This window comes from Lithobates pipiens, unplaced genomic scaffold, assembly GCF_037356315.1.
Source record: "Lithobates pipiens isolate NorthernLeopardFrog02 unplaced genomic scaffold, aLitPip1_a1.2 Scaffold_1, whole genome shotgun sequence".
Taxonomy (NCBI): Eukaryota; Metazoa; Chordata; class Amphibia; order Anura; family Ranidae; genus Lithobates; species Lithobates pipiens.
In genome coordinates, this window is record NW_027507685.1 from 10,126,223 (window position 1) to 10,151,780 (window position 25,558).

Genomic DNA, 25,558 nt, shown 5'->3' on the forward strand with positions numbered 1-25,558 from the left:
ATCTTCCCTGTCCCTGCTGAAGAAAAGCAGGCCCAAACCATGATGCTGCCACCACCATGTTTGACAGTGGGGATGGTGTGTTGAGGGTGATGAGCTGTGTTGCTTTTACGCCAAGCATATCATTTTGCATTGTGGGCAAAAAGTTTGATTTTGGTTTCATCTGACCAGAGCACCTTCTTCCACATGTTTGGTGTGTCTCCCAGGTGGCTTGTGGCAAACTTTAGACGAGACTTTTTATGGATATCTTTGAGAAATGGCTTTCTTCTTGCCACTCTTCCATAAAGGCCAGATTTGTGCAGTGTACGACTGATTGTTGTCCTATGGACAGACTCTCCCACCTCAGCTGTAGTTCTCTGCAGTTCATCCAGAGTGATCATGGGCCTCTTGGCTGCATCTCTGATCAGTCTTCTCCTTGTCTGAGCTGAAAGTTTAGAGGGACGGCCAGGTCTTGGTAGATTTGCAGTGGTCTGATACTCCCATTTCAAAATGATCGCTTGCACAGTGCTCCTTGGGATGTTTAAAGCTTGGGAAATCTTTTTGTATCCAAATCCGGCTTTAAACTTCTCCACAACAGTATTACGGACCTGCCTGGTGTGTTCCTTGGTCTTCATGATGCTCTCTGCGCTTTCAACAGAACCCTGAGACTATCACAGAGCAGGTGCATTTATACAGAGACTTGATTACACACAGGTGGATTCTATTTATCACCATCAGTCATTTAGGACAACATTGGATCATTCAGAGATCCTCGCTGAACTTCTGGAGTGAGTTTGCTGCACTGAAAGTGAAGGGGCCGAATAATTTTGCACGCACCACTTTTCAGTTTTTTATTTGCTAAAAAAGTTTAAAATATCCAATAGATTTCATTCCACTTCACAATTGTGTCCCACTTGTTGGTGATTCTTCACAAAAAAATAAAATTTTATATCTTTATGTTTTGAAGCCTGAAATGTGGCAAAAGGTTGAAAAGTTCAAGGGGGGCGAATACTTTTGCAAGGCACTGTAGCAGATAAACAAAAAACTGATCTGTACTCGGGACCTGTGGACGGTCAGCATCATGCTTGCTTTTAGGAATTGTTTTAGTAGACTGAACTATATTGTTTTTTGAAAAAGCCATTATTTTTGGCAGGGTACTTTCTATTCACTGCTGCATTCAAGTGTATGTCAAGTGAAACCCTTTCTCTCTTTTTTTATTTTATTTTTTATGCTATCTGGAATTCCGTTAAGCCTGCAATAGATGGTGCCATTTTCTTTACTGCAACCATTAGTGTTGATAGGAGAATCCTTCCCGCTAAGCTTTTGTGTTCTCCCAGCGGGGAGAGCCATCTTGGCCAGTAGAACACACAGTAAATATTGCCGCTGGCAGTTATCGCATACAAAACCCAATAGGCTTGTTGCACCCAAGTTGATAAATCAGCCTGCCCATACATGGTTCAAATCTCAGCTGGTCCCTGCTGAACACCACATTTCTGTGCATTTCACATATGATTGATTCAGTGCAGTGAAATTTGAGCCCATTCATTTTGAATAGGCTCAAATCGCAACAAAGAAGTACATGCACCTTTTTTTTTTTGCGTTTTTTTTGGGGGGGGGGGGGGGTTTCAGTCCACGTAAAATATTTGTGGTCTGAGTTTTTGGGATCTACTGGGTATACCACATTCTTTCAGTGGCAGAGGGTGTTGGAGATTAAGGCTGGCCATTCATTATACAATTTTATTGTACAATTTCTTGTAGGCCTTTGCACTACATAGTTGAAGGTAAATCTAAAGAAAATTCAATAAGAAAATTGCATAATGTATGGCCAGCTTAAGTGGGTTTCCTATCCACTGTGATGTAGAATACTATTAACAAAGAGCTATAATCCTTTTATCAGGGTCAAAGTTAGTAAGGAAGTTTAAAACTTCTGTAATGGGTATATTGCACCATATTGATAAGTCCCTCATCCCAATTACAGCGAATATGATTATGCGTGTGTTCAATTCACACATAAATATGCTGTGCCACCCTCCCTGTGAGTGTAGAGTCCACCTACACTACTCATATGAAGATATACAGTTGTGCTCATAAGTTTACATACCCTGGCAGAATTTATGATTTCCTAGCCATTTTTCAGAGAATATGAATGATAACACAAAAAACATTTCTTTCACTCATGGTTAGTGTTTGGGTGAAGCCATTTATTATCAGTCAACTGTGTTTACTCTTTTTTTAAATCATAATGGCAACAGAAACTACCCAAATGACCCTGATCAAAAATTTACATACCCTGGTGATTTTGGCCTGATAACACGCACACAAGTTGACACAACGGGGGTTTGAATGGCTATTAAAGGTAACCATCCTCACTTGTGATCTGTTTGCTTGTAATTAGTGTGTGTGTGTAAAAGGTCAATGTGTTTTTGGACTCCTGACAGACCCTGTAAACACAGTTGACTAATAATAAATGGCTTCAGCCAAACTCTAACCATGAGTGAAAGAAAAGTTTTTTTGTGTTATTCATATTCTCTGAAAAAGTTCTGCCAGGGTATGTAAACTTATGAGCACAACTGTATGTAATATATACACCAATAATGAAAATCTTCTCTTTAGGAAAATTAATTAACCTTAAAAACTTAAAATGTTCAATACATATATAAATCATGTGAATATTATCAAACTAAACACTCACTGTGAACCAAATAAATATATAACTATGGCTGATCAATCTGCACATCTTCATTGACTGTCTTGCACAATGTGGTAATCTTTACCAGTGCTTTCCCTTCTCTTATATTGATTCCCACCACCACCACTCTTTCTTTATCATACATCACGGAACACAGAGTTAGGCTAATATTCATTACCTACTGGGTTATACTTCATCTCCAGGTGAATGGACACTGGTAGACCAAAGGTCTTTAGACAGGAAGTGATCCGTTATATAACCCGTCCCATACTGGAAGTACTTCAGTTTTTTTACCAGTGTCTGCAAGGTGGATGGGCACATTTTGTTTGAGCTCTCTCTCGGAGTCTAGAAGTCCCAGCATGGTTCTAAAATGAATCAAGGGATTGACCAATCTGTTTCATTTGAAACAAGCTTATATGATAAGATAAATGGTACCCGAGCCTTGCAAAGAAGACGCAAGGCTCTTGTGAGGTTTTGCTTGTAATGAGACCTCCGGTTGCTGGACCCTACGTAGTGGAATCCTGGACACCACAGAGCTAAGGCATTCCTGCAGGGTGCTGTACAGGTCCAAGCAAGTGGACCCTAAACCATGAAAAGCATACCCAGTCCTTGAAGGTCCCCCAAGTGACGGAACCTGTCGTGATGGGTGAAGATTGGGCTCTTGGTTTCTAAGGTTACCCTATGCCTGAACGGGTTAGTGAAATCACCCCTTATTTACTTATTTTGATGTGCTCCATGTGTGAAACAATCTGTCAATCTAGCTAAGGATGGACACCTGTGTAGCGGTGACCGCAAGAGGGAGTTTGGGCTAGCTGCTGGTGTTTGAATTGGAGTACCTTTTTCCTGTTGTCTTTTGCTGTTTTAACTTATGGAGAGTCCACGCATAGATTTGTGCCATTGCGCAGCTTGGTTCCCCATGGTACACGTGTGTTCGCCAGAGTGTATGATCGTTCATGGCTACTGGATGGCCATGGCGCACACGGCTTGCCACATAGTATGTTGTGTTCACACCGAGAAGCTCATGCGTCATAGCTCTAAAGCGACGCACAAGGATTTGTTTTTGTGCGCACACAGCTGCGTGTGTCCACCGATACCACGCACGTGCGTGTGCACGTATGCGCAGAGCGTCCCGGCGCACAGCCATCTTCTTTAAACAATAAATGGCTGACGTGGCGCTTTCAGGGGACACCTGTGGGACACAGGGTAGGCTCTTTATCATTTACTTTAAAGCAACTCATTCCCCCTTACCTGGGTCACCAGAGTCACCAGGTGTTGGTTGGCAGGCTGAACTGCTTAGCAAGATTATTGCATAGGGGCTTGGTGAGCCCTATTAAAGGGTCTCCCTTCTGGGGTAAAATGCTAAACCCAGCTACTCCCTTTTTGTGTCTTGCAATGTCTTCAAAAAAAGAGGAGCGGGTTAACACCTACAGGGAAAGGCACACCTATGTCAGTAGCTCCTGAGCAGCCTAGTCTTAATCCTAATGTTGTATCCCCTGAGAGACCAGAGGCTTCTGGGCAATCTGAGACGCTGCGCCTTTCTGGTATTGTGTCTACAGTCAATGCTGCTGCTTCACCCTTTATCATCAGGGATGAACTGTCCTCAGCCCTAGCCGGGTTAGAGCACAGGATTGCTGACATGATTGCCTTCATCACGCAGGGTGGCAAGAAGCGTGACAGATCCCCTTTCCCTGAGCCTTCTTATTTAGAGAAGGAATGGGTTGAGGAAGGGGAAGAGCTAGATGCTAATGACTTAGGAGATGCCCCAGCAGATGAGTTTTCTTCTGAGGAATCTGGGCCAGAAGTTGTACAGTTGTTATCAGCCTCTCATTCGCAGAGGCTTTTGATCCAGACTCTTACCAAGATGTTTTGCTCTGCCTTTAAGTTACCTCCTGCAGAGGTTTCTAACTCTCCCTTGCCCTCTTTGGGGTCCCTGAAGCCTCCTCAGGCTGCACAGGCTTTCCCCTTGCACCCACGGTTGGAACAGGCAGTGCATGCTGATTGGGAACATCCTGACAGGATTTTCTTTCCTCCTAAGAGGATTTCCCTTTTATATCCCATGGAGGAAAAGGTTGTTAAGGAATGGAACATGCCAGCCGTAGATGCGGCAGACTCTTCCTCAAACTAGAACTTAATTTGTCCAGTGGATAACACACAGGGCTTGAAAGACCCTGTTGACAAGAAACTGGAATCATTAATTAAGGCTTCCTTTTCTTTGGCCAGTTCAGCTATTCAGCCAGCTGTTGCAGCAATTTGAGTCTGCCAGTCCTTAAAGGATCAGGTCAGATAGCCTGACAGGCCTAACCAGGAGGATGATGTTGCTGAAAATAGGGCAGATATTGCTCCAGCACTGTGTTTTGCTGTAGATGTCTTAAAGGATTCTATACAGCAGGTTTCTCGTTTGGCTCTCCTGTCTGCAAACATGTGAAGACTTGTGTGGCTTAAGAACTGGTAAGTCGCGCTTCACTGTAAGTAGTTATTGGCAGGGTAACCATTCCGTGAGGAACATTTGTTTGGTGATAATCTGGATAAATATATCCAAAAGATTTCCGGAGGAAAGAGTTCTTTACTTCCTGTAAAGAGAAGGACCAGGCGTCCCTTGTTTAAAACCTTGGGACTTCCTCAGTTATTTCAATGCCAAGGCAGTTCCACCATCAACAGGGCGCTAGACCCAGGGGCAAGCCACAGGGCCAGGGCCATAAAAACCCTGGGTCCAGAGCTCTTCTAAACCCAGCACCAAACCCTGCTTTTGAGGGGATGCCCCCACTCTATCGGGTAGGGGGAGGGCTGCTTAAATTTGCGGACATTTGGTGCAGGATGAGTGGGTCACTTCAACAGTGTCCCGCAGTTACAAGCTGGAATTACAGAGGTTTCCTCCTCAGAGGTTTCTAAGATCAAATGTTCCTGCTGATCCTCCAAAAAGAAACATATTGTTTCAAGCACTAGAGCGGTTAGTGCATCGGGGGGTGATCATACAGGTTCCGGTGTCCGAAAGAGGCACAGGGTATTATTCGAACTTGTTCATGGTTCTAAAACCAAATGGAGATATAAGGCCAATCTTGGACCTAAGATCCCTGAACCAACATCTGTTAATCCAATCATTCAGGATGGAGTCAGTCTGCTCGGTAGTAGCCTCGCTCTAGATGGGAGAGTTCTTAGCCTCCATCAATATCAAGGACGCGTATTTGCATGTACCTATCTTTCAGCCTCATCAGAGTTTCCTGCGATTTGCAGTAGGGGAACTTAATTTACAGTTTGTGGCACTGCCCTTCGGGCTTGCCACAGCACCCTGGGTGTTTACAAAGACCCTAGCACCTGTACTGGGTCTTGTTGCTCAGATACTCGGACAACCTCCTCTCCTGCACAGATCACTCACTACAGGCCCTGGAATACAGTGTAGCCTGCACAGTGCGGTATTGAGAAAACCTGGGCTGGGTCATAAATACCAAAAAGGCAGCCTTGAAACCAACTCGGAGTCGCAGGTATCTAGGTCTGATCCTGGATACGGTCCAGGCAAAGGTGTTTTGCCACCCATAAAAATCTGTGTCCTGAAGGATCAGGTGTGTCCGGTAAGGGGCACCAGGCAACCCTCCATTCGGCTCTCTATGAGTCTTCTGGGAAGGATGGTGTCCTCCTTCAAGGCAGTTAACTACGCTCAATTTAATTCCATTCCTATACAACAAGACATCTTGTCGGCTTGGAACAGGAGAGCACAAGCCCTGGAATACCCCATGTCCTTCTCTCCCTGGGCACGCTTAAGTCTAAGTGGTTGCAGGATCAGAACATGCAAAGGGGAAGATCCTTCCTCCCCTTGTCTTAGAGAGTACTGACCACAGATGCCAGTCTCTCTGGGCTGGGGAGCGACCCTAGAGGGGCTCACAGCTCAGGGGAAGATGGTCAAGGGCAGAGCCTGCCCATCAACATTCTGGAGTTACGGGCGGTACATCTGGCCCTATGGTCTTGGATGGTGGAACTTCAGAACTGCCCCATCAGGGTTCAGTCCAACAATGCCACTGCAGTAGCCTATATCAACCACCAGGGTGGTACTAGGAGCCGTTGAACTCAGGAGGAGGTGAACCATAGATTAACCTGGGCAGAGGGACAGCCGGTTCTATTGGCGGTCCATACCCCGGGAGTAGAGAACTGGAAGGCAGATTATCTCAAAAGTACAGAACATAAGCTGGCTATTTATACACCCTGGTTAAAGGCTGCTACCTTTAGGCAACTGGACACTGGCAAAGCCGTTGGACATGCCCCTGAAACCTCAGATATTTGCTAGCAGGTCATGGATCTTTTCCCTTACGGAGAAGTTTATATGCTCAAAGTAGAAGTTTTTTTTACCCGAACGCATCCTCTGCTATAACCACTTGAGCCCTGCAAGATTTTACCCCTTTCCTGACCAGAGCACTTTTTACAATTTGGCACTGCGTCACTTTAACTGACAATTGCGCAGTCATGCAATGCTGTACCCAAATGGATTTTGTGTCCTTTTTTCCTACAAATAGTACTTTCTTTTGGTGGTATTTGATCACCTCTGTGGTTTTTAATTGTTTTCTCTCTGAACAAAAAAGAGCGACAATTTTGGAAAAAAAAACAATATTTTTTACTTTTTGCTATAATTGATATCTGCCCAAATTTAAAAAGCAAAAACTAATTTCTTCCTCAGTTTAGGCCAACATATATTCTTCTACATATCTTTGGTAAAAAAAATCACAATAAGCATATATTGATTGGTTTGTGCAAAATTTATAGCGTCTACAAACTATGGGAAAGACTTATGGCATTTTCATTTTTTTTTTACTAGTAATGGCGGTGATCTGTGACATTGCGACGGACAGATCGGACACTTGACACATTTTTGGGACCATTAACATTTATACAGGAATCAGTGCTATAAATATGCACTGATTACTATGTAAATGTCACTGGCAGGCAAGGGGTTAAATGTGTGTTCCCTCAGTGAGTTCTAATTGTGTGGGGATAGGACTAACTAGAGGAGGAGACAAATCATTGTTCCTACTAAGTAGGAAAAATGTGTGCACAGGAATTGAAGCAATGCATACAGATTGGTGCAACCTCAGCAAAACCTGTGAAACTGTACCCAGACCCCATGCTGTGTAATTTTGGCACTGGATCCTGCTTGGGTGCTAAACTCAATGGTTAGTGGAGCGCATGTAGGTAGCTGCAGGGGGTTATACAGGTTCAGGACCGTAATCCATTCCTGTGGTTTCCAGATCCTGCAGACCCCTTTGATGGTATTCCCACCATGATGAGCGAAGCCAGGGTCCTGTTCTGTTTTAGATTGATACTTTAGCCTTACAGCAAGTATGAGAATTAATATCTCCACTGCTTGGAGTACACTTATTAGTTTTTCTTGAAACTGATAATTATGTTTCACTTTATTCACTTATTGAATGTTGAAACTTGCCAATAAAAATTTCACTATTTAGAGCGTCAGGTTCAGGATGACGTCGGGTTCCACTACTACCACCAGGAGCCCTTATATGATACTCAGGCACTCCTTCTGCCCATTCACCATGAGGACTTCACTGCATGATGGCTGACACCTGGGTTGCTGTGTTTTTATACCCTGGACACGCTTACTACGTTTTTCTATTCTACTTTGTATGTACCCTTAACGATGTTGATGGTGGCAACCAATCACAAAGGAGTCACAGCAAAAGCTCATGCAAACACTTAGAGTGACGTTGCTTCTTTTGCACCAGAACTGGACCCTCTTTTTTTTCTGCAGTCACAACTTCATCAAAATTTAGCTCTAAATACTCTTAGGCCTCCTTCATACCATGGTGCAGACACGTCAGTTTTTCTGCACGTATTCTACAAGGGCTCAAAGAAAAAAAATGGTACTCCATGTGCCCTATTGGCACCACTTTGTGTGTATTTTTTCTGTGCAGGAATCTGCAACATGTATGCAGTTTTCTGCACGGAAAAAAAAAACTGACATGAAATCAACTTTGTTGTGAACAGGGCACATAACTGACGCGAATAAAAACTGATGTAAACTTGTGTCTCTGTGAGTGAAATCTGTACGGTTTTCCAATCAGTTTTCATGCACATATGGCGTGAACGAGCCCTAAGGGACATGTTGTGGGCTTGTCCATCATATTTCAGAAGCCTCTGTCTTCACTCTCACTTGTAAAAACCTGTATTCAAGGCTGTCTCGTGTTTCAGAGCTAGAGTCCCTCTTTTTTATAAGGAGTCTTTCCTAATCCTTTACAAGAAAAAAAGGTTTTGCGTCCAAAACCCTCCGTTCTCCTTAAGGTGATATCATCCTTCCACCTTAATGAAGACAATGTCTTATCTCTCTTGTGCCCTTCCCACAAGAATCCCAAGGAAATTGCTCTCAATTGCTTGGACGTTGTCAGGTCTGTAATGCCTGGTACACACTACAGGGTTTTTCGTTGAACCTGCTAAGTTGAGTGAACAAAGACTGACAGATCGCCCTACCATCACAAGTGATGTTGGTGCAGACATCTTCCTCGCTATGCTATTCTGACAGTCTGTCCCCCTTCCCCCACTAGAATACACTGATTAACACTTGCAGCCATTGGCTGCAAGTGCTGATCAAATGCTAGTTTTCTAGCATGTCCCTTCGACAAAAGTCAGCCATTAGACTGGCTTCTCTCAGACAGCTGTACACACTGAACCAATGTTGACCAGTTGCTGATGAACCGGACAATTTTCGGCCAGTGTGTACCCAGCTTAAAGGGTTACCAAACCCTTTTTTTTTTTTGTTTTTAAATAACAAACATGTCTTAACTAACTTAACCCAGACGACTTCAGTTGTAGATGAAGCGTATGTCGGGAGGTTGACGCGCTGACGTCATCGCTACCCGTATGTGAACGGGTGTAAGCCGGCCTGCGAACTGCTTTTAATGGATGCCTCTTTCCACTTATTTCCTGTAAGTGCAATTTTTTATATTTAATAAATGTATCTATATGGATTTACACTATGGTTGGCTTTCTTCCATCCCTATGAGCCTTTGATTGGTGTGTGCTCCGTGTACCTGATGAATTCCTGGCTTACCCTTGGTGTTGACTACAGAGAGGTCGCGCTGCTGGTTTGGTGTCTGGATGTCAATTCATTATACAGGCTTATCCAAGCTTGCCCTCTGGTAAGCACATTATTCATGTGGTGGTGGATCACATCAGGTGGTGTCTGTTTATCAAGGATTTTTACTCACTTTTCACTTGGATTTATTGGACTTTGTAATCTTTACTGAGTTTTTGTCACATATTGCTATATGCACTTTTATGTCTTGGCACTAGGTTGATTTATCACTAATAATGTTTTGGTAAATTTTGGTTAATTTGCACAGCTTTTTCTCAGTTTTTTGTTCTGTTTTTTTGTGTATATCTCACATAATTGAGCTGCTGCTGTTAGGGTTTATTAAGATACCACAATATTTTTTCCTATTTCTACTCTGTTCATCTCCAGGGCCTCTTTTTTTTTTTTATAAAAAGTTTATCATTCCCTAAGGCCCCTTTCACACTACCGTTCCGTTCAGGCCCGCCTGTCAGTTTTTCAGGCGGACCTGAACGGATGCTCCATAGAGGTCTATGGAGCATCGGATGTCAACGGTGACATGTCCGCTGACATCCAACCCGCTCCGATCCGAAAAAGTGTGACGGAGGAAAAGGCTATTTTTCCATCCGTCATCGGATCGGGTGACGACGGACACTGTGGTCTGTCGTCACCCGATCTCCCATAGGGGAGAGCGGTGCTGTGACAGGTCCGTCCCTGCACAGTGTGCAGAGACGGACCTGTCATCTTCCTGCTCAGCGGGGATCGGCAGAGCGATCCCCGCTGAGCAAGCGGATATCCACGGGGTGGATCACCACTGATCCGCCCCATGTGAAAGGACCCTAAGGAACACTTTATCTTAATGTCTGAAGCAGACCTTTTCTTTTTCTGCATTTTTTCTCCTGCCTTGCATGCACTCCTTCCTCTCTCCCTGTATGCATATTTTTCTTGCACTGTTTGCACCTTATTTATTTTACCATTTTAACCACATGTCGACCAGCGTGCAATGATATATGTTGGCACAATGGCATGGCTGGGCAAATGGGCGTACAGGTATGTCCCCTTTAAGAAGCCGCATTGTGGGTGTCAAAAGTGTCCGATGTGTCCACCTTAATGTTGCAATCACGATAAAAATCACAGATCGTTGCCATTATTAATAATAAAAAAAAATGAATAATAAAAATGCCATAAAACTATCCCCTATTTTGTAGACACTATAACTTTTGCACAAACCAATCAATATACGCTTATTGCACTTTTATTTATTTTTTTACTAAAGATATGTAGAATACATATTGACCTAAACTGAGGAAAAAATCTATTTTTTTTATGTATTTTTGGGGAATATTATAGAAAAAAGTAAAAAATATTGCTTTTTTTTTTTTTTTTTTTTTTCAAAATTGTCACTATTTTTTTGTTTATAGCGCAAAAAATAAAAACCACAGAGGTGATCAAATACTACCAAAAGAAAGTTCTGTTTGTGGAGAAAAATTCTTGTTGGGTGCAACGTCGCACGATAGTGCAATTGTCTCTTTAAAGCGAAGCAGTGCTGAATCGCAAAAAGTGCTCTGGTCAGGAAGGGGGTAAATTCTTCCAGGGCTGAAGGGGTTAAAAAGCTAAACTGTAGTCAAACACATAAAAATATTAACTGTGTTTCTATCTAACCATTTTTGTGATTTATATAACTCTATCAGACAGCACAGCCTGGAGGGTGTTGCTACATTCAGCCTGCTTTCTTTCAGCATGTGTGCATGCACAGAGCCCTATTGGCTCCCAGGGTATGACAGAGGCTGACATAAATATTTTGGGGTACATTTATGTTGCATGCAAAAATCCTTAAAATTTTATAGGAATTTTTATAGGAATTTTTAATTGCATTTTACATTATAGTCCTTTTTTTTTTTTTTTTTATCTTTTTTTTTTTTATCTGGCTGGAGTGCAGTTTTAGGATTCATGTACTCTGTTGCTGGTAAACGGATGTTGAGGAACAAGGGCACATTTTTTTCAGCTGCCCCTGACTTCTCTATTATCTTATCAGTACATGTACACAGGGTAGTTTCTAGGTAGTTGAGTTTAGAGGCATTTTTTGGAAAGAAAAAAAAAAAAATTCAGAATGGATGTTCAGAGGCATTTGAAACGCCAAACGCCTGTAACAGCTTGTAAACGCGGTAACTCGTTTAGCCATGTTTAGTTTACAGGCGGTTTCATTTTTAACTATTTGAAAAAAAAAACACTTCTAAATGCAAACGCGCATGTAAACGTGACAAAACGGACATTTTTAAACCGCGGTTTCTATCTGTCAAGTTAAACCATTAAGCCTAAATTGTACTAACGGTCAGAGAAATAGCATTCTGTTTTTGGCTGAAATTGAACTAACATAACCCAATTTAGAAAATCCAGTAGAAAAATATGTTTCTGAGCTGTCCTGCATTGATACTAGAGGTCGACCGATATATCGGCCGATATTTGCCGTTTTTTTATTAATCGGCATCGGCCGATTGAGCTGATAAAAAGGCTGATTTAGAACTACAGCGCACTTGGAAATGACTTCTGTAATAGAAGTCAGTGTAAGTTGCCTGAGTCTTCATAGAAGCGACTTGTTTCCTCTCTGGGCAGTCTGCCAAGAAAAGCGAAAAAAGATACAATGTTTACACTTGAATAAATGAACTCATCTCTGTGTGTAAAGTTCTCAGTTTAACCATTTAAAGACTTAGGGTCCTTTCACACGGGGCGGATCAGTGCTGATCCGCCCCGTGGATATCCGTTTGCTCAGCGGGGATCACTCCGTCGATCCCCGCTGAGCAGGAAGAGGACAGGTCTGTCTCTGCACACTGTGCAGGGACGGACCTGTCACAGCGCCGCTCTCCCCTATGGGAGATCGGACGACGACGGACCGCAGTGTCCGTCGTCACCCGATCCGATCTGCAGACGGATGGAAAAATATCTTTTTCCTCCGTCACACTTTTTCGGATCGGAGCGGGTCGGATGTCAGCGGACGTGTCACCGCTGACATCCGACGCTCCGTAGAGATCTATGGAGCATCCGTTCAGGTCTGCCTGAAAAACTGACAGGCGGGCCTGAACGGATCGTCCGTGTGAAAGGGGCCTAAATCTTTTCTGACACTTGTTGCTTACAAGTAAAACTCCTGTATTTTCTGCCAGAAAATCACTTTGCTAAAAAAATATATATAATTTTTTGGGGGTCTGAGACCCTAGGGAATAAAATAGCGGTTGTTGCAATATTTTATGTCACACGGCACTTGCGCAGAGGTCTTTCAAATGCATTTTTTTGGGGGAAAAAAATACACTAAATGATTTAAAAAAACAAAACAAAAAAACAGTAAAGTTAGCCCATTTTTTTTTTGTCCAAAAGTTTTGACTACCTGTTTTTATTTTATAGGCTGCTTTCAAACTGGAGCGGGCAGGCGTTGATGGTAAAATGCTGCTATTTTTAGCAGCGCTTTACCATCATTTTAGCGGTGCTATTCGGCTGCTAGTGGGGCGCATATAATCCAGCTAGCGGCCGAAGAAGAGGTTAAATGCGCCCATGAAGCACCGCTGCCAAATCGCATTGCATGTGCTTCGGCAGTGGTGCCCATTAATATCAATGGGCAGGAGTGGTGGAGGAGTGGTATACACCACTCCAAACGTGCTGCTTGCAGGACTTTTTTTTAACATCCTGCCAGCGCATCACCTCCGTGTGAAAGTACTCTGTCTTTCACACAGACTGCAGGGGAGCCGTTTTGCAGGCACTTTACAGGCGCTATTTTTAGCCCAAAAGCGCCTAAAAAAACGCCCCAGTGGGAAAGGTGTCTGTTAGGTTTTAAGAGATGAAGGGGGATAAAAAAAATATAAAAGAATCGGCCTAACATATCGGCTCAAAATAATTGGCATCATATATCGGCCATCGGCCGCCATGATTTCTAAATATCTGCATCGGCCAGAGAAATACCCATATCGGTCGACCTCTAATTGATACAGACTCAATTCTCTGTGGCTGCGGTGTTGCATGGCTTTTTTTGCATCTGTAGGTCTGTCAATTAACATAAATGCATCTCTCCCTAGACAGTGAATTATTGAAGAACTCTTTGGTGGTTAGTGCCCAGCAAATGGGATTTCAACTTGAAGAAATTAAGAAACTCATGCTAAAGAAAATAAAAAACACAGGAACCAATTACACATTATTGGAGGTTTTGGTGTCTGATTTATTAAATTCTCAGACTGAAAATGGGAGTGTGACGCCCAGAGACCTTGGTAAGGGGAAAGGGATTTCATGGAATTGATTTTCTGAGTACTACATGGGATCTTTTCTTTGTATTCACATGATGCACTGTTACAAAACTGGGTTACTTTACCAAAAGAATGGGAATCCCAAAATCCTTGAAAATACTTGTATATGCCGGGGTTTCATAAGCATTTCAGAACTGAAGATCTTTGTGATTAGTTGATGCACTTGTCATTGTAACTAAATAAAAAACAATAGAGTATTTTCAGTGAGCGCATGGCTGCTGTTAACCGCTTTAGTGATTTTTTTGATGTGCATAATTTTACATGCTTGCTGTTTAATAATGTTATTAAAGTGGTTGTAAACCCTTACAACACACTTTGACCTACAGGTAAGCCTAGATTAAGGCTTACCTGTAGGTCCAAGAAATATCTCCTAAACCTATACGGTTTAGGGGATATTTGCCGAAAGACAGGCACAACTGTCTACGGCGCATTCGCCGTAGACAGCGCCACGCACTGAGCGCGGCACCGTCAACGGCGAATATGCCGCGCGTGGCGGCTCCCGCGCGCATGCGCGGGAGTGACGTCATCGCGGCTTCGCCGAATGACAGCGGCGGAGCAGCGAGACCCACCGAGAAGATGGATGCGCCGGACTACAGGGGACAGCGGTGACATCGCTGGCTCCTGTGTCAGGTAAGTGACACATAATGGACTACTATGAGATGCATAGTAGTCCATTATGCTTTACCTTTGAAGGGAATGAAAGAGGAAGTAAACCCATTAGGGTTTACTTCTTCTTTAAATGTAGGCATTTGTAGGTTAGCAACTAGATGGAGTTTTCAGGTATTTTATGCTATGACTGCTTCCTGCTAAACAACTGTTGAGCTGCGATATCCACTACACATGAAGCATATTTTCATTGAGTTCATAAACTTTCTTCCCTAAGGCCGCGTACACACGCGGGGACTGTTCGCTCAACTTTGTCCGTCAAACAGTTTCAGCGGACAGTCCGCTCAAAATTAGCATGGACGGACTTGCCCACACACGACGAACGAACAGTCCGCTGAAACCGTGCGCGATGACGTGAACGGCACGTACGACGGGACGAAAAATACGACGTCCTATACACTGCAATACAACTTTCGGCGTGTAAATCCTTTCTGAGCATGCGCGGAACTTAGTTTGACAAACAAGCCTACACACGAGGGGACTGTTCGCTGAAACAAAGTTTCAGCGGACAGTTTTTCGGAAATTCAGAAAAACTTTGTTCAGCAGACTGTTCGCTGAAACTGTCCGCTGAAAGCCCACACACGAGCGGACTGTCCGCCGAAACACTGTTCAGCGGACAAAGTTGAGCGAACAGTCCCCGCGTGTGTACGCGGCCTTACTAGCACCTACCTTCTGGAAGAGGGTGCTACACATAGAATAAAAAAAAAATTTATATATATATATATATATATATATATATATATATATATACACATATACATATTAGTAAGATTATTTACAACAGGCTACCGTTTAATGTGTATATCTAAAATGTAACTGAAAACTCTGTACATTGTCTGTGCATGTGAAGGCAACCCCCCCCCCCCCCCCCCCTGTTGAAGCCCAGGTCCTAAAGAAAAGGAACATATCAGACTCTGTTATCTCTGTTCTCTTCAAAGCTAGGAAATTCAGCTTTCACAAGGTCTGCCATCGCACATGGCAATGTTTCTGAACTCCAGTCCTCAAGTACCCCCTACAGGTCATGTATTCAGGTTTTCCATTAATTTGCACAGGTGATTTGATCAGTTTCACTGCCTTAATTATCACAGCCATTTCTGAGGGAAATCCTGAAAACATGACCTGTTGGGGGTATTTGAGGACTGGAGTTGAGAAACATTGGCATATGGAATGTGTACCTCTCATATTAAGAGGCAAGAAAGTTTAATCACAGGAAATACTCCAGTAGACACATCATGACCATTCTCCAGTCTGACTGGGTCAACATTTGGTCTTGACTATTGTCAGTGGTCAGATGTTGGCTCCAGCAGTTCTCTTTCAAAGACCACTTGTCTTCATTCGTAAAGGCCTCTGTACAAGGCATAGCTCACTTAGTTTCACTTGTGCCTTAATTGGTGACTCTGTGGGATATCAACCTGGGGTTCGATCAGCTCTTCAAAAACCACCTTTTGAATCTATCAGAGGTATTCCCTTAACACTTGCTTACAAGATTGCCTTCCTCATTCCTATTTCCTCTGTGAGACAAGCTTGACTTGGCCGCTCTCTTGTGGTGAACCCTTTTCTTGTTCTGCATAGATTTAAAGTTCTCCTGAGGCCTAGAATCTGAAAGCTTTCTCTGATTGACTGAGGTGGACATGCGGGGAGACAATGTCACAATATCTGAGCCAATTAGAGGAAGCTTTGCATTCATTCATAGAATAAAATGTTAAACAGGAAGCATGTAAACTTTTTGAAAATCATAAGTACAATAGTATATTAGAACATATGTTCACTGAAAAAAAATTGTAGTCTCTTATTAACGATACGGGTTAAAGGCTTGTGGTTGTAAAGGTGGAAGTTTTTTTTTTTTTTTTTACCTTGGTGCATTCTATGCATTATGATCCACTGCAGCCCCCTCTAAATAAATACCTAAGCCCAATCACGATACAGCGAGGTACATGAGAGCTGAGGCTCTCTCGCTCCTCATAGGCTCATATACAGAGGTAGGAGCCATTGGTGAGGGAGTAGGGTGTGGGGCTGAGTCCCGCTCTGTGTGTCTTATGAACACACAGAACAGGACTTGGGAGTGGGCATGCATGAGTGCCCCCATACTAGAAGAGAACACAAGCACCTACTAAGTGTAGATTTGCAAAGGCTTTAATAAGGTTAAAAAAGCGTGTTACTCACAAAGGGCACATATAGAATGGCATTGCACAAGTAAACTATTGCACAGAGCAGGCAAGTATAACATGTTTATTTAAAAAAAAATGCTTTATGTATCAAAAGTGTTTAAAAAGAAAAATATCTTCTTCTGGATAGATGCTATCTTTTTCTTTTTCCTTTTGCTCTCCTGACTTGAAGTGATTGTAAAGTCTCCTTTTTTTTTTTTTTTTCTTTCTATTAAAATAACAAACATGTTATACTTACCTGCTCTGTGCAGTGGTTTTGCACAGAGCAGCCCCAATCCTCCTTCGCCACAAAATCACTTTTATTGGTGGAGGGAAAGGTGCCCCCTTCCTGTGCCCACTTCCCAGTCGTCTCCATTGCTTACCGGATCCATTTTATTGGAAAAAATATACAGTCGGGTCCATAACTATTGGGACATTGACACAATTCTAATCTTTTTGGCTCTATACACCACCACAATGTATTTGAAATTAAACAAACAAGATATGCTTTGACTGCAGACTTTCAGCTTAAATTTGAGGGTATTTACATCCAATTCAGGTCAACTGTGTAGGAAATACAACAGTTTGTATATTTGTCTCCCACTTTTAAAAGGACCAAAAGTAATGGGACAGATTAACAATCATCCATCAAACTTTCACTTTTTAATACTTGATTGCAAATCCTTTGCAGTCAATTACAGCCTGAAGTCTGGAATGCAAAGACATCAGCAGATGCTGGGTTTCATCCCTGGTGATGCTCTGCCAGGCCTCTACTGCAACTGTCCTCAGTTCCTGCTTGTTTTTGGGGCATTTTCCCTTCAGATTTGTCTTCAGCAAGGGAAATGCATGTTCAATTGGATTCAGGTCAGGTGATTGACTTGGCCATTGCATAACATTCCACTTCTTTCCCTTAAAAAACTCTTTGGTTGCTTTTGCAGTATGCTTCGGGTCATTGCCCATCTGCATTGTGAAGCGCGTCCAATAATTTCTGAGGCATTTTACTGAATATGAGCAGTTAATATTGCCCAAAACACTTCAGAATTCATCCTGCTGCTTTTGTCAGCAGTCACATCATCAATAAATACCAGAGAACTAGTTCCATTGGCAGCCATACATGCCCACGTCATGACATTACCACCACCATGCTTCACTGATGAGGTGGTATGCTTTGGATCATAAGCAGTTCCTTTCCTTCTCCATACTCTTCTCTTCCCATCACTCTGGTACAAGTTGATCTTGGTCTCATCTGTCCATAGGATGTTGTTCCAGAACTGTGAAGGCTTTTTTAGATGTTTGGCAAACTATAATCTGGCCTTCCTGTTTTTGAGGCTCACAACGGTTTACATCTTGTGGTGAACCCTCTGTATTCACTCTGGTGAAGTCTTCTCTTGATTGTTGACTTTTACACACATATACCTACATCCTGGAGAGTGTTCTTGATCTGGCCAACTGTTGTGAAGGGTGTTTTCTTCACCAGGGAAAGAATTCTTCGGTCATCCACCACAGTTGTTTTTCGTGGTCTTCCAGGTCTTTTGGTGTTGCTGAGCTCAACGGTGTGTTCTTTCTTTTTAAGGATGTTCCAAACAGTTGATTTGGCCACACCTATTGTTTTCAGCCTAATGATGGCTTGCTTCACTGATAGTGACAACTCTTTGGATCTCATATTAAGAGTTGACAGCAACAGATTCCGAATGAAAATAGCACACTTGAAATTAACTCTGCTCCTTGTAAATTGGTTAATGAAGGAATAACACACACCTGGCCATGGAACACACCTGCCCATGAGCAGTCAAATGTCCCATTACTTTTGGTCCCTTAAAAAGTGGGAGGCACATATACAAACTAACTGAAATGGATAAGAACTACAATCTAGTTCAAGGTTATCTGCTGCTGTTTCTAATTAAAAAGTATAAATGTGCATGCACATTAGAAGTAAACACTCTCTGAGACACGTTCAGCTCGGTTACTTCTAACTTCTGATTTATTCGTGGGCGGTGTTGATATTTTATACAGAAAGATACGTCATTGCTATGTCAGTCTAATTGGTACATCTTATTGGTTAAAATACAAGAGAAATGGAGAAACTTGATGCTTGAAGTTTGGTTGAAGCTGGTTCTGTTATCTCATATGCATTCTTCTAACGCGTGGGATGTAGGGGGTAGAAGCCATCTTTAACTCCGAACAGAGAGCCAATCTGTATACTACATAATAAGTAAGGAGTTGCATAGAAACATGTATACACATAAGCAAATAGACATTTTCTGATTATCATTATGTACATTCGATTCCTTCACATAACTACTAATACCCTCAAATTAAAGCAGAAAGTCTGCAGTTAAAGCACATCTTGTTTGTTTCATTTCAAATCCATTGTGGTGGTGTATAGAGCCAAAAAGATTAGAATTGTGTCAAATGTCCCAATATTTATGGACCTGACTGTATGTATGTATTTTTATTTTTTGTTTTTTTTATTGCATTTTAGTGCAAATGTGAGATCTGAGGTCTTTTTGACCCCAGGTCCCACATTAAAGAGGTCCTGTCATGCTTTTTTCTTCAACAATGGATGTTTACATCCTTGTAATAGGAATAAAAGTGATCCAAAAAGTGTTTTTTTTTTTTTTTTTTGAAGGGACAGTGTAAAAAATAAAGTAAAATAAATTGATTAAAAAAAATGTAAAGCGTCGCCCCGCATGCTCACACACAGATGCGAACGCATACGCAAGTCGTGCCTGCATATGTAAATGGTGTTAAAACCACACATGTGAGGTATCACCACAATCATTAGAGCAAGAGCAATAATTCTCACAAAAGACTCTGTAACGCAATACTGGTAACCTGTAGAAATCTTTAAACATCTATGGATATTTTAAGGTGTCAAAGTTTGTCGCCATTCTACAAGCGGCGCAATTTTGAAGCGTAACATGTTGGGTATCATTTTACTCGGTGTAACATTCTTTCACAATATATTTTATTTAAAAAAGTGTATTTTTACCAAAAAAAAGTTGCGTTTGTAAGACCGCTGTGCAAATACGGTGTGACGTAAAGTATTGCAACGACCGCCATTGTATTCTCTAGTGGACTTAAATTGGGTATCTGGCGCTCCAGGAGGCAATGCCCTTAGTTTGTAATAATGTATAATTGATTAGTCTTTAGGTAAAAACAAAGTTGAACCACGGTAAGGGAGTGATTTAAAAAGAGGCAGCCATCCTCGGAGTGTGTCCAGCAACTCAGCAACTCTGCAAAACATATAAAAGAAACAAGGGGGGGGCGGGAGGCGTCTCTAAGTGTAGTATTAAAACAATATTATTTATTGCACAAGATTAAAAACACTTCGAAGATATAAGTAGGAGTCATGCTCGTCATAAGTATGTAGTCCTGGCAGTTCTACTGCGTCCGACAGGCTCCTTGCATGATCCGGGTAGCTAGCTATTCAGCACAACTTCACACCAAAAGCTCTTCCAGGTAATGTATAAAAAAAATATTTTTTTCCTCCGTTTAGGCCAATATGTATTCTAATACATATTTTTGGTAAAAAAAACTCAATAATGATTGGTTTGTGCAAAAAGTTATAGTGGTGGCGATTTTTATCGTGACTGCGAAATTATGGAGGACACATCGGACAATTTTAACACGTTTTGGAACCATTGGCATTTATACAGTGATCAGTGCTATCACTGAAAATGCATTGATTACCGTAAAAATGTCACTGGCAGTGGAGGGGTTAATACTAGGGGTTAACTAGGCAGTGAAGGGGTTAACAGTGTTCCCTAGGTAGGTGATTCTAACTGAAGGGGGAGGGACTAACTACAGTAAGTGACAGATCGTGGTTCCTAGCTGATAGGAACACACAATTTGTCCCTCCTGTCAGAACATCGTGAGCAGGAGAGACAGAACAGGGAAGTGTGTTTAAACACACACTTCCCTGTTCTGTCTCTCCTGCTCACGATTGCTTGTGGCCGGGGGACATCGCAACCATCGGCCACGAGCATCGGCGCCCCCGCTGTGCAGGGCACGTGCCTGATATCTGGACCTTGTGAGATCACGTCCAATAACGTGATTTGGCGCAGGGGAGCCAGCCTGCCACAGTAAAAATGCGGCGGCTGGTCCGGAAGCGGTTAATGATGCTCTCCACCTGAGAACAACAGGCCAGTAGAAGGAGCTGTGAGCTCCGAGCGCGTAGCCTTTCATTCCACAGAGACAGTCCTGACCCCTTCCTCCCACCCCCTGCTGGTGACATCATTTCCTCTTTTGGTTCAAGCTGGACAGCATAGAGCTGCCTACTTCCTTGTTTTCCTGAATGTACAGCTATTCAGCACAACATCACATCAGAACCTCTCCCAGCTACCCGGACCGTGCGAGGAGCCTGTGGGACGCAGTAGAACTGCCAGAACTACATACTTATGACACTCATGACTCCCACTTATATCTTCTATTGTCCTTTTAATCTTGTGCAATATATAATATTGTTTTAATACTACTCTTAGAGGCGCCTTCCCCCCGTCCCCCTTTTTTTTTCTTTTTTTTTTATTCTCAAGGGTGTCTCAAAATATATATATAATGTTTGGGTGTTCCAAGTAATTTTCTAGCAAAAAAAAAAAATGATTTAACCTGTAAACACCAAGTGTAAAAAATAGGCCTGGTCCTTAAGTGGTTAAGATAAGAAACCTTCTGCCTTTACAACTACTTTAAGACTCATAATAGGGTACTTAACGGTGCATGGATTTAGAAATCTTCCTAGGTTGGCGATAATAAAAGAAGCATGGATAATGTAGACAAGACAAATAAAACTGTTTTCCATTTTGTAGTGTAAACTAACCACCATTTCTTCAAGTACGGATGTTTACTAAAGCAATAGTGGGCAGGAAATAAACATGAAGTGTGACATATTGATGGAATCAACAATTAAATTAAGCTAATTTAAACAACTAGCTGTAATCCTTTTAAGTATTTATATTTTTTAAGTTGATGAAGTTTACATTCAAAAACGGTTGCAAATATAGTCACCATGGTTTTTATAATGAAATTAAAAAAAATAACATATATATTTAGATTTTCCTTAATTTTACCTCTTCTTATTGCTGTAGTAAACATCCTTGTATTTTTACTGAAGAGGTACCTTTAGGTAAACCACGTTACCCATTGCATTCCAAATATTGTCGACCGAACAGCACACGCATACAGTCAGATGGAGGCCGTATTCGGGTATTCAGGCGGCATTTGCTGTTAGAATACAGTAGCTGCAGCAGGAGATTTATCCATCCATGCTGCAGGCTGAACAAATCAAATCTATGGGTTTATGGGTATGAGGGCTTACCTAGGTTGGATTCCATGGCGCAGAGATGTAGGCTCACCCTTGTAAATAGACACAGCCCACGGTAACAAAGAGATAAGCTACCTGGGCTGTGAATCTGTGCACGGGGGCTTGACAGGAATTTGCCAAAGGATTGTCCAGGTAAAGCTGTAGTCAGGGATTCCAAAAGTCAGAATAAACAATAAACAAGCCAGGGTCAGAAGCCGGGGTCAGTCTTAGAACACTGTAACTTGAACACAGGAACACTTAGCCTTTGTACACACGGTCGGACATTCTGCCAACCAAATCCGATGGATTTTGTCCGACAGATTGTGTCCGAAACTGTTGCATACACACGGTCTGACCAAGTTGTCGGAAAATCCGATCGTTCAGAACGTGATGACGTTATTTCATTACGATGGGACTACGTTCACGCTAGTAGCCAACAGCTTTGATGTAGGAATTTGATCTGACCATGCGTGGCACTTTGTCCGATCAAAATTCTCTACACATTATCGGAGTATGTCCGATCGGACCAGTTTGTAGGAAAATATTTCCAACAAGTTGGAAAATTGGGTCCGACGGATATTCTGACGGAAACAGTCCGATGCATACCACGCACAGTCAGATTATCCGACAAAACGGTCCGATAGGACACATTCCGTCTGAATCTCTGATCATGTGTACAAGGGCTTAGGCAAAACAAGAGACACAGGAACACAGGAACCTTAGGCAATGATAGAGATGAGACAATGAACTGATTAAGCCCTTAGCGTGAGCCAGTGCTTTATACCCAGCTGATTGGATAAACTGCCTCAGCTGAACCAGGAGTGAAAGGTACTAATCGCAACAAGATTCAGAGTATGGTCCTAGTATTTTATGCAGAACTGTGCAAAGCTGGAAAGCAGGCTGAAAGGAACTGAGGTGTGGCTCAGAAGCAAGGTAACAGGAGCACTAAACATGCAGACATAGGTTCAATACCTCTTTGAGCCACTTGGGGTGTGAACACACCTGGCGGTATGCATGTCACGGTAGTGACAGTGGGGACCTTTGGTCTTAGCCTCTTTTTCTGTTCTACATTCCCCCTTACCCCTCTTTGGAGATCTTTTTCTTTAATAGGTTCATTCTGAAAGTGACCCTGTAGCTGAGCTTAACGTCAGAAAGTGGGACTTACAAAATAAGAGGGTTTATATTTTCCAGGCCCACCGTCTGTTTTTTTTTCCCCTATTTTTATTTTGTTCAAAAACAATGGTTTGCCTGAGAAATCTATACTTTCAACACCACCAGAGTGTTGGATACTTGTATCTAGCGCTGTGGTTTCCTCTGCTGGACCCTACATCACTACTGTGCCATTCGGTGACATAAGTGGTGGGAGGAACCACTGGGCACAGCAGAGTTACAGGCAACCAACAGCGTTAGTTATGAAGAGGCCATTGCTCTGGAAAAGAGAAAAGTAAAAGGTGTCTCTTGCAGGACTTGCTTTTGTTTTATTTTATTTTTTTAACCCAGCAAAAGAGTTTAATGTTATGTTGATATTTGAGGTTTCTCTATCCACTGGGGTTCCCATATGATTTCTGTTGACAAGCTTTTCAGTGGTAGAACTGATGGGCCTCCATGTTACTGTTTAGTTAAAGATTGTTTCAGCTGAAAATTGCCTGATGAAGTTGATCACAAAACCAGAGTGTTTGGTCAACTGTAAAGAACTGGAAGTGGCCCGCATCTGTCTCAATTGGAAGCTGAGATGGAAATAAGAGAAATGAGCAGTTTGGTTATCTTAACGCTGATAAGTTTTCAAATGATTATAAAGTACAACTAAGAAAGTTGTCTAGTAAGACCAGGTGGCTAATATATTGAAATACATGTTTAGGAGAAGGTAGGAAAAAAAGGGGAGAAGTGCCAGGGCAGTATTTTGCAGCATAAAAAAAGCTTTTATTGTAAATATATGACAAGTAGTGTGGCTAATACGCACTCACATAGTGCTTGGTTGGTGGGGGGATAACCCCGTCCAGCATGGTAGGCAGAAACCACCGCTGTGTCCTGGAATTGTGGAGCCACGATCACCTGGTGTCAGCGGGGAGCTGAAGCCTCGTGGGTGTTTGGCATGGAGGTATTTGGAGCTGTCACACTGGGGAACAGCCCGCTGTTGTGATAGCCAATCAGAACACGTTTCGGAGATTTTGGCATGCCTCCTCCGTCAGCTGATAGAAGCCAGTTTAAATAGAAGATGTAATTACCTTGGGCATGCCATGGAATCGGCTTCACCTGGGTGTGTGATCACATTAAGGGCTGGCGGCAGAGCATATTTAAAAAACACAAGTAAAAGTAAACATACAAGATAATAAGAGATCACAGTGATACAAATAAGAATATGTTTTTTAAGTAGAATAAATAGTTATTTTAAATTGTAAGTATATAATATGTGATATGACATATAAATGATAATTGTATGTGGTTTGAAAGAGGTATGGGATATATGCCATTTTAAGTGCTGTCATGTGGACATGCATCCAGAATATAAGGAGATGAGGAAAAAAATGATGCAAATGTTAGGAGAAATTATGTAAATGCAATTACATATGTATGTTGGAAAAAATCAAAAAGGAAAGAATAAAAAATGATTTAAAAAAATATATATGTATAAAAATAAAATTTATTAGCCAACACTGGTTCTTATTGTTATATATATAAAATGTAATTATTAGATATATAATTATATATATATATATATGTGTGTGTGTGTGTCAACTAAATAGTTTGTCCTTCTATAGTGTATTACAGTAGTCTGATATATATTTTTTTGACCCTATTCAGTAATATTGGTATATTTGTTTTTTTTCTACGTTACAGAGAACAGCATTGAAGAAAAGCTCAGGAAGCTAGAGGAGGAAAAAATCTGCAAAGTGTGTATGGAGAAGCCTCTGTCTATGGTGTTCATTCCCTGTGGCCACCTTGTTGTGTGCTCAGATTGTGCTGAAGTGCTTGATAAATGTCCCATTTGTTGTACTATTATACAAAGACGGCAAAAGATTTTTATGGCTTAAAGAAGTGTGATAGTCGTATTTATAAGTTAATTCTTATAAAATACCTTGTTTTACTGAAATGATGTCAGCTCTTGTCAAGCATCCAGTGCATACATGATAAAGCTGTAGAAATACTGAAATTTAATATTAAATCCACCAATGTAACTGATCAATACCAGTTGTCCTACTAATTATCATGCATCTTCTAATTCTGTTATAACAATGTTTTTCTTGTATGAAATTATATGACGGGGTTCTCATGGGGCATTTATGTGTACAAAATGTACTTGCCATCTTCTTATCACATTTGATGATAAAGCACCCTTTGCGTTTGGCTGAGTTGGCCATTGATACTGTTTTGTTATTTTGCAGTTAAAGTACATCTAAAGGCACCTGTAAGACAGTTTTAAAAAGTCACACATATGCATCCTGTGATGCGCAC

General features: G+C 41.9%; 1 protein-coding gene across 3 annotated transcripts in view; it reads left to right on the forward strand.

Moving 5' to 3' along the window:
* XIAP (X-linked inhibitor of apoptosis) overlaps positions 1 to 25,289 on the forward strand; it is a 58,661-nt gene extending 33,372 nt beyond the window's left edge. For 2 of the 3 annotated variants that reach the window (XM_077478512.1, XM_077478545.1), the window contains exons 6-7: positions 13,772 to 13,960; positions 24,944 to 25,289. In XM_077478512.1, the coding sequence (XP_077334638.1) occupies positions 13,772 to 13,960; positions 24,944 to 25,137 (383 nt within the window). In that variant the 3' untranslated portion in view covers positions 25,138 to 25,289. The remainder of the gene's footprint in view (positions 1 to 13,771; positions 13,961 to 24,943) is intronic. The other variant, XM_077478582.1, reaches the window with a different exon arrangement.
* Positions 25,290 to 25,558: the final 269 nt, after the last annotated feature.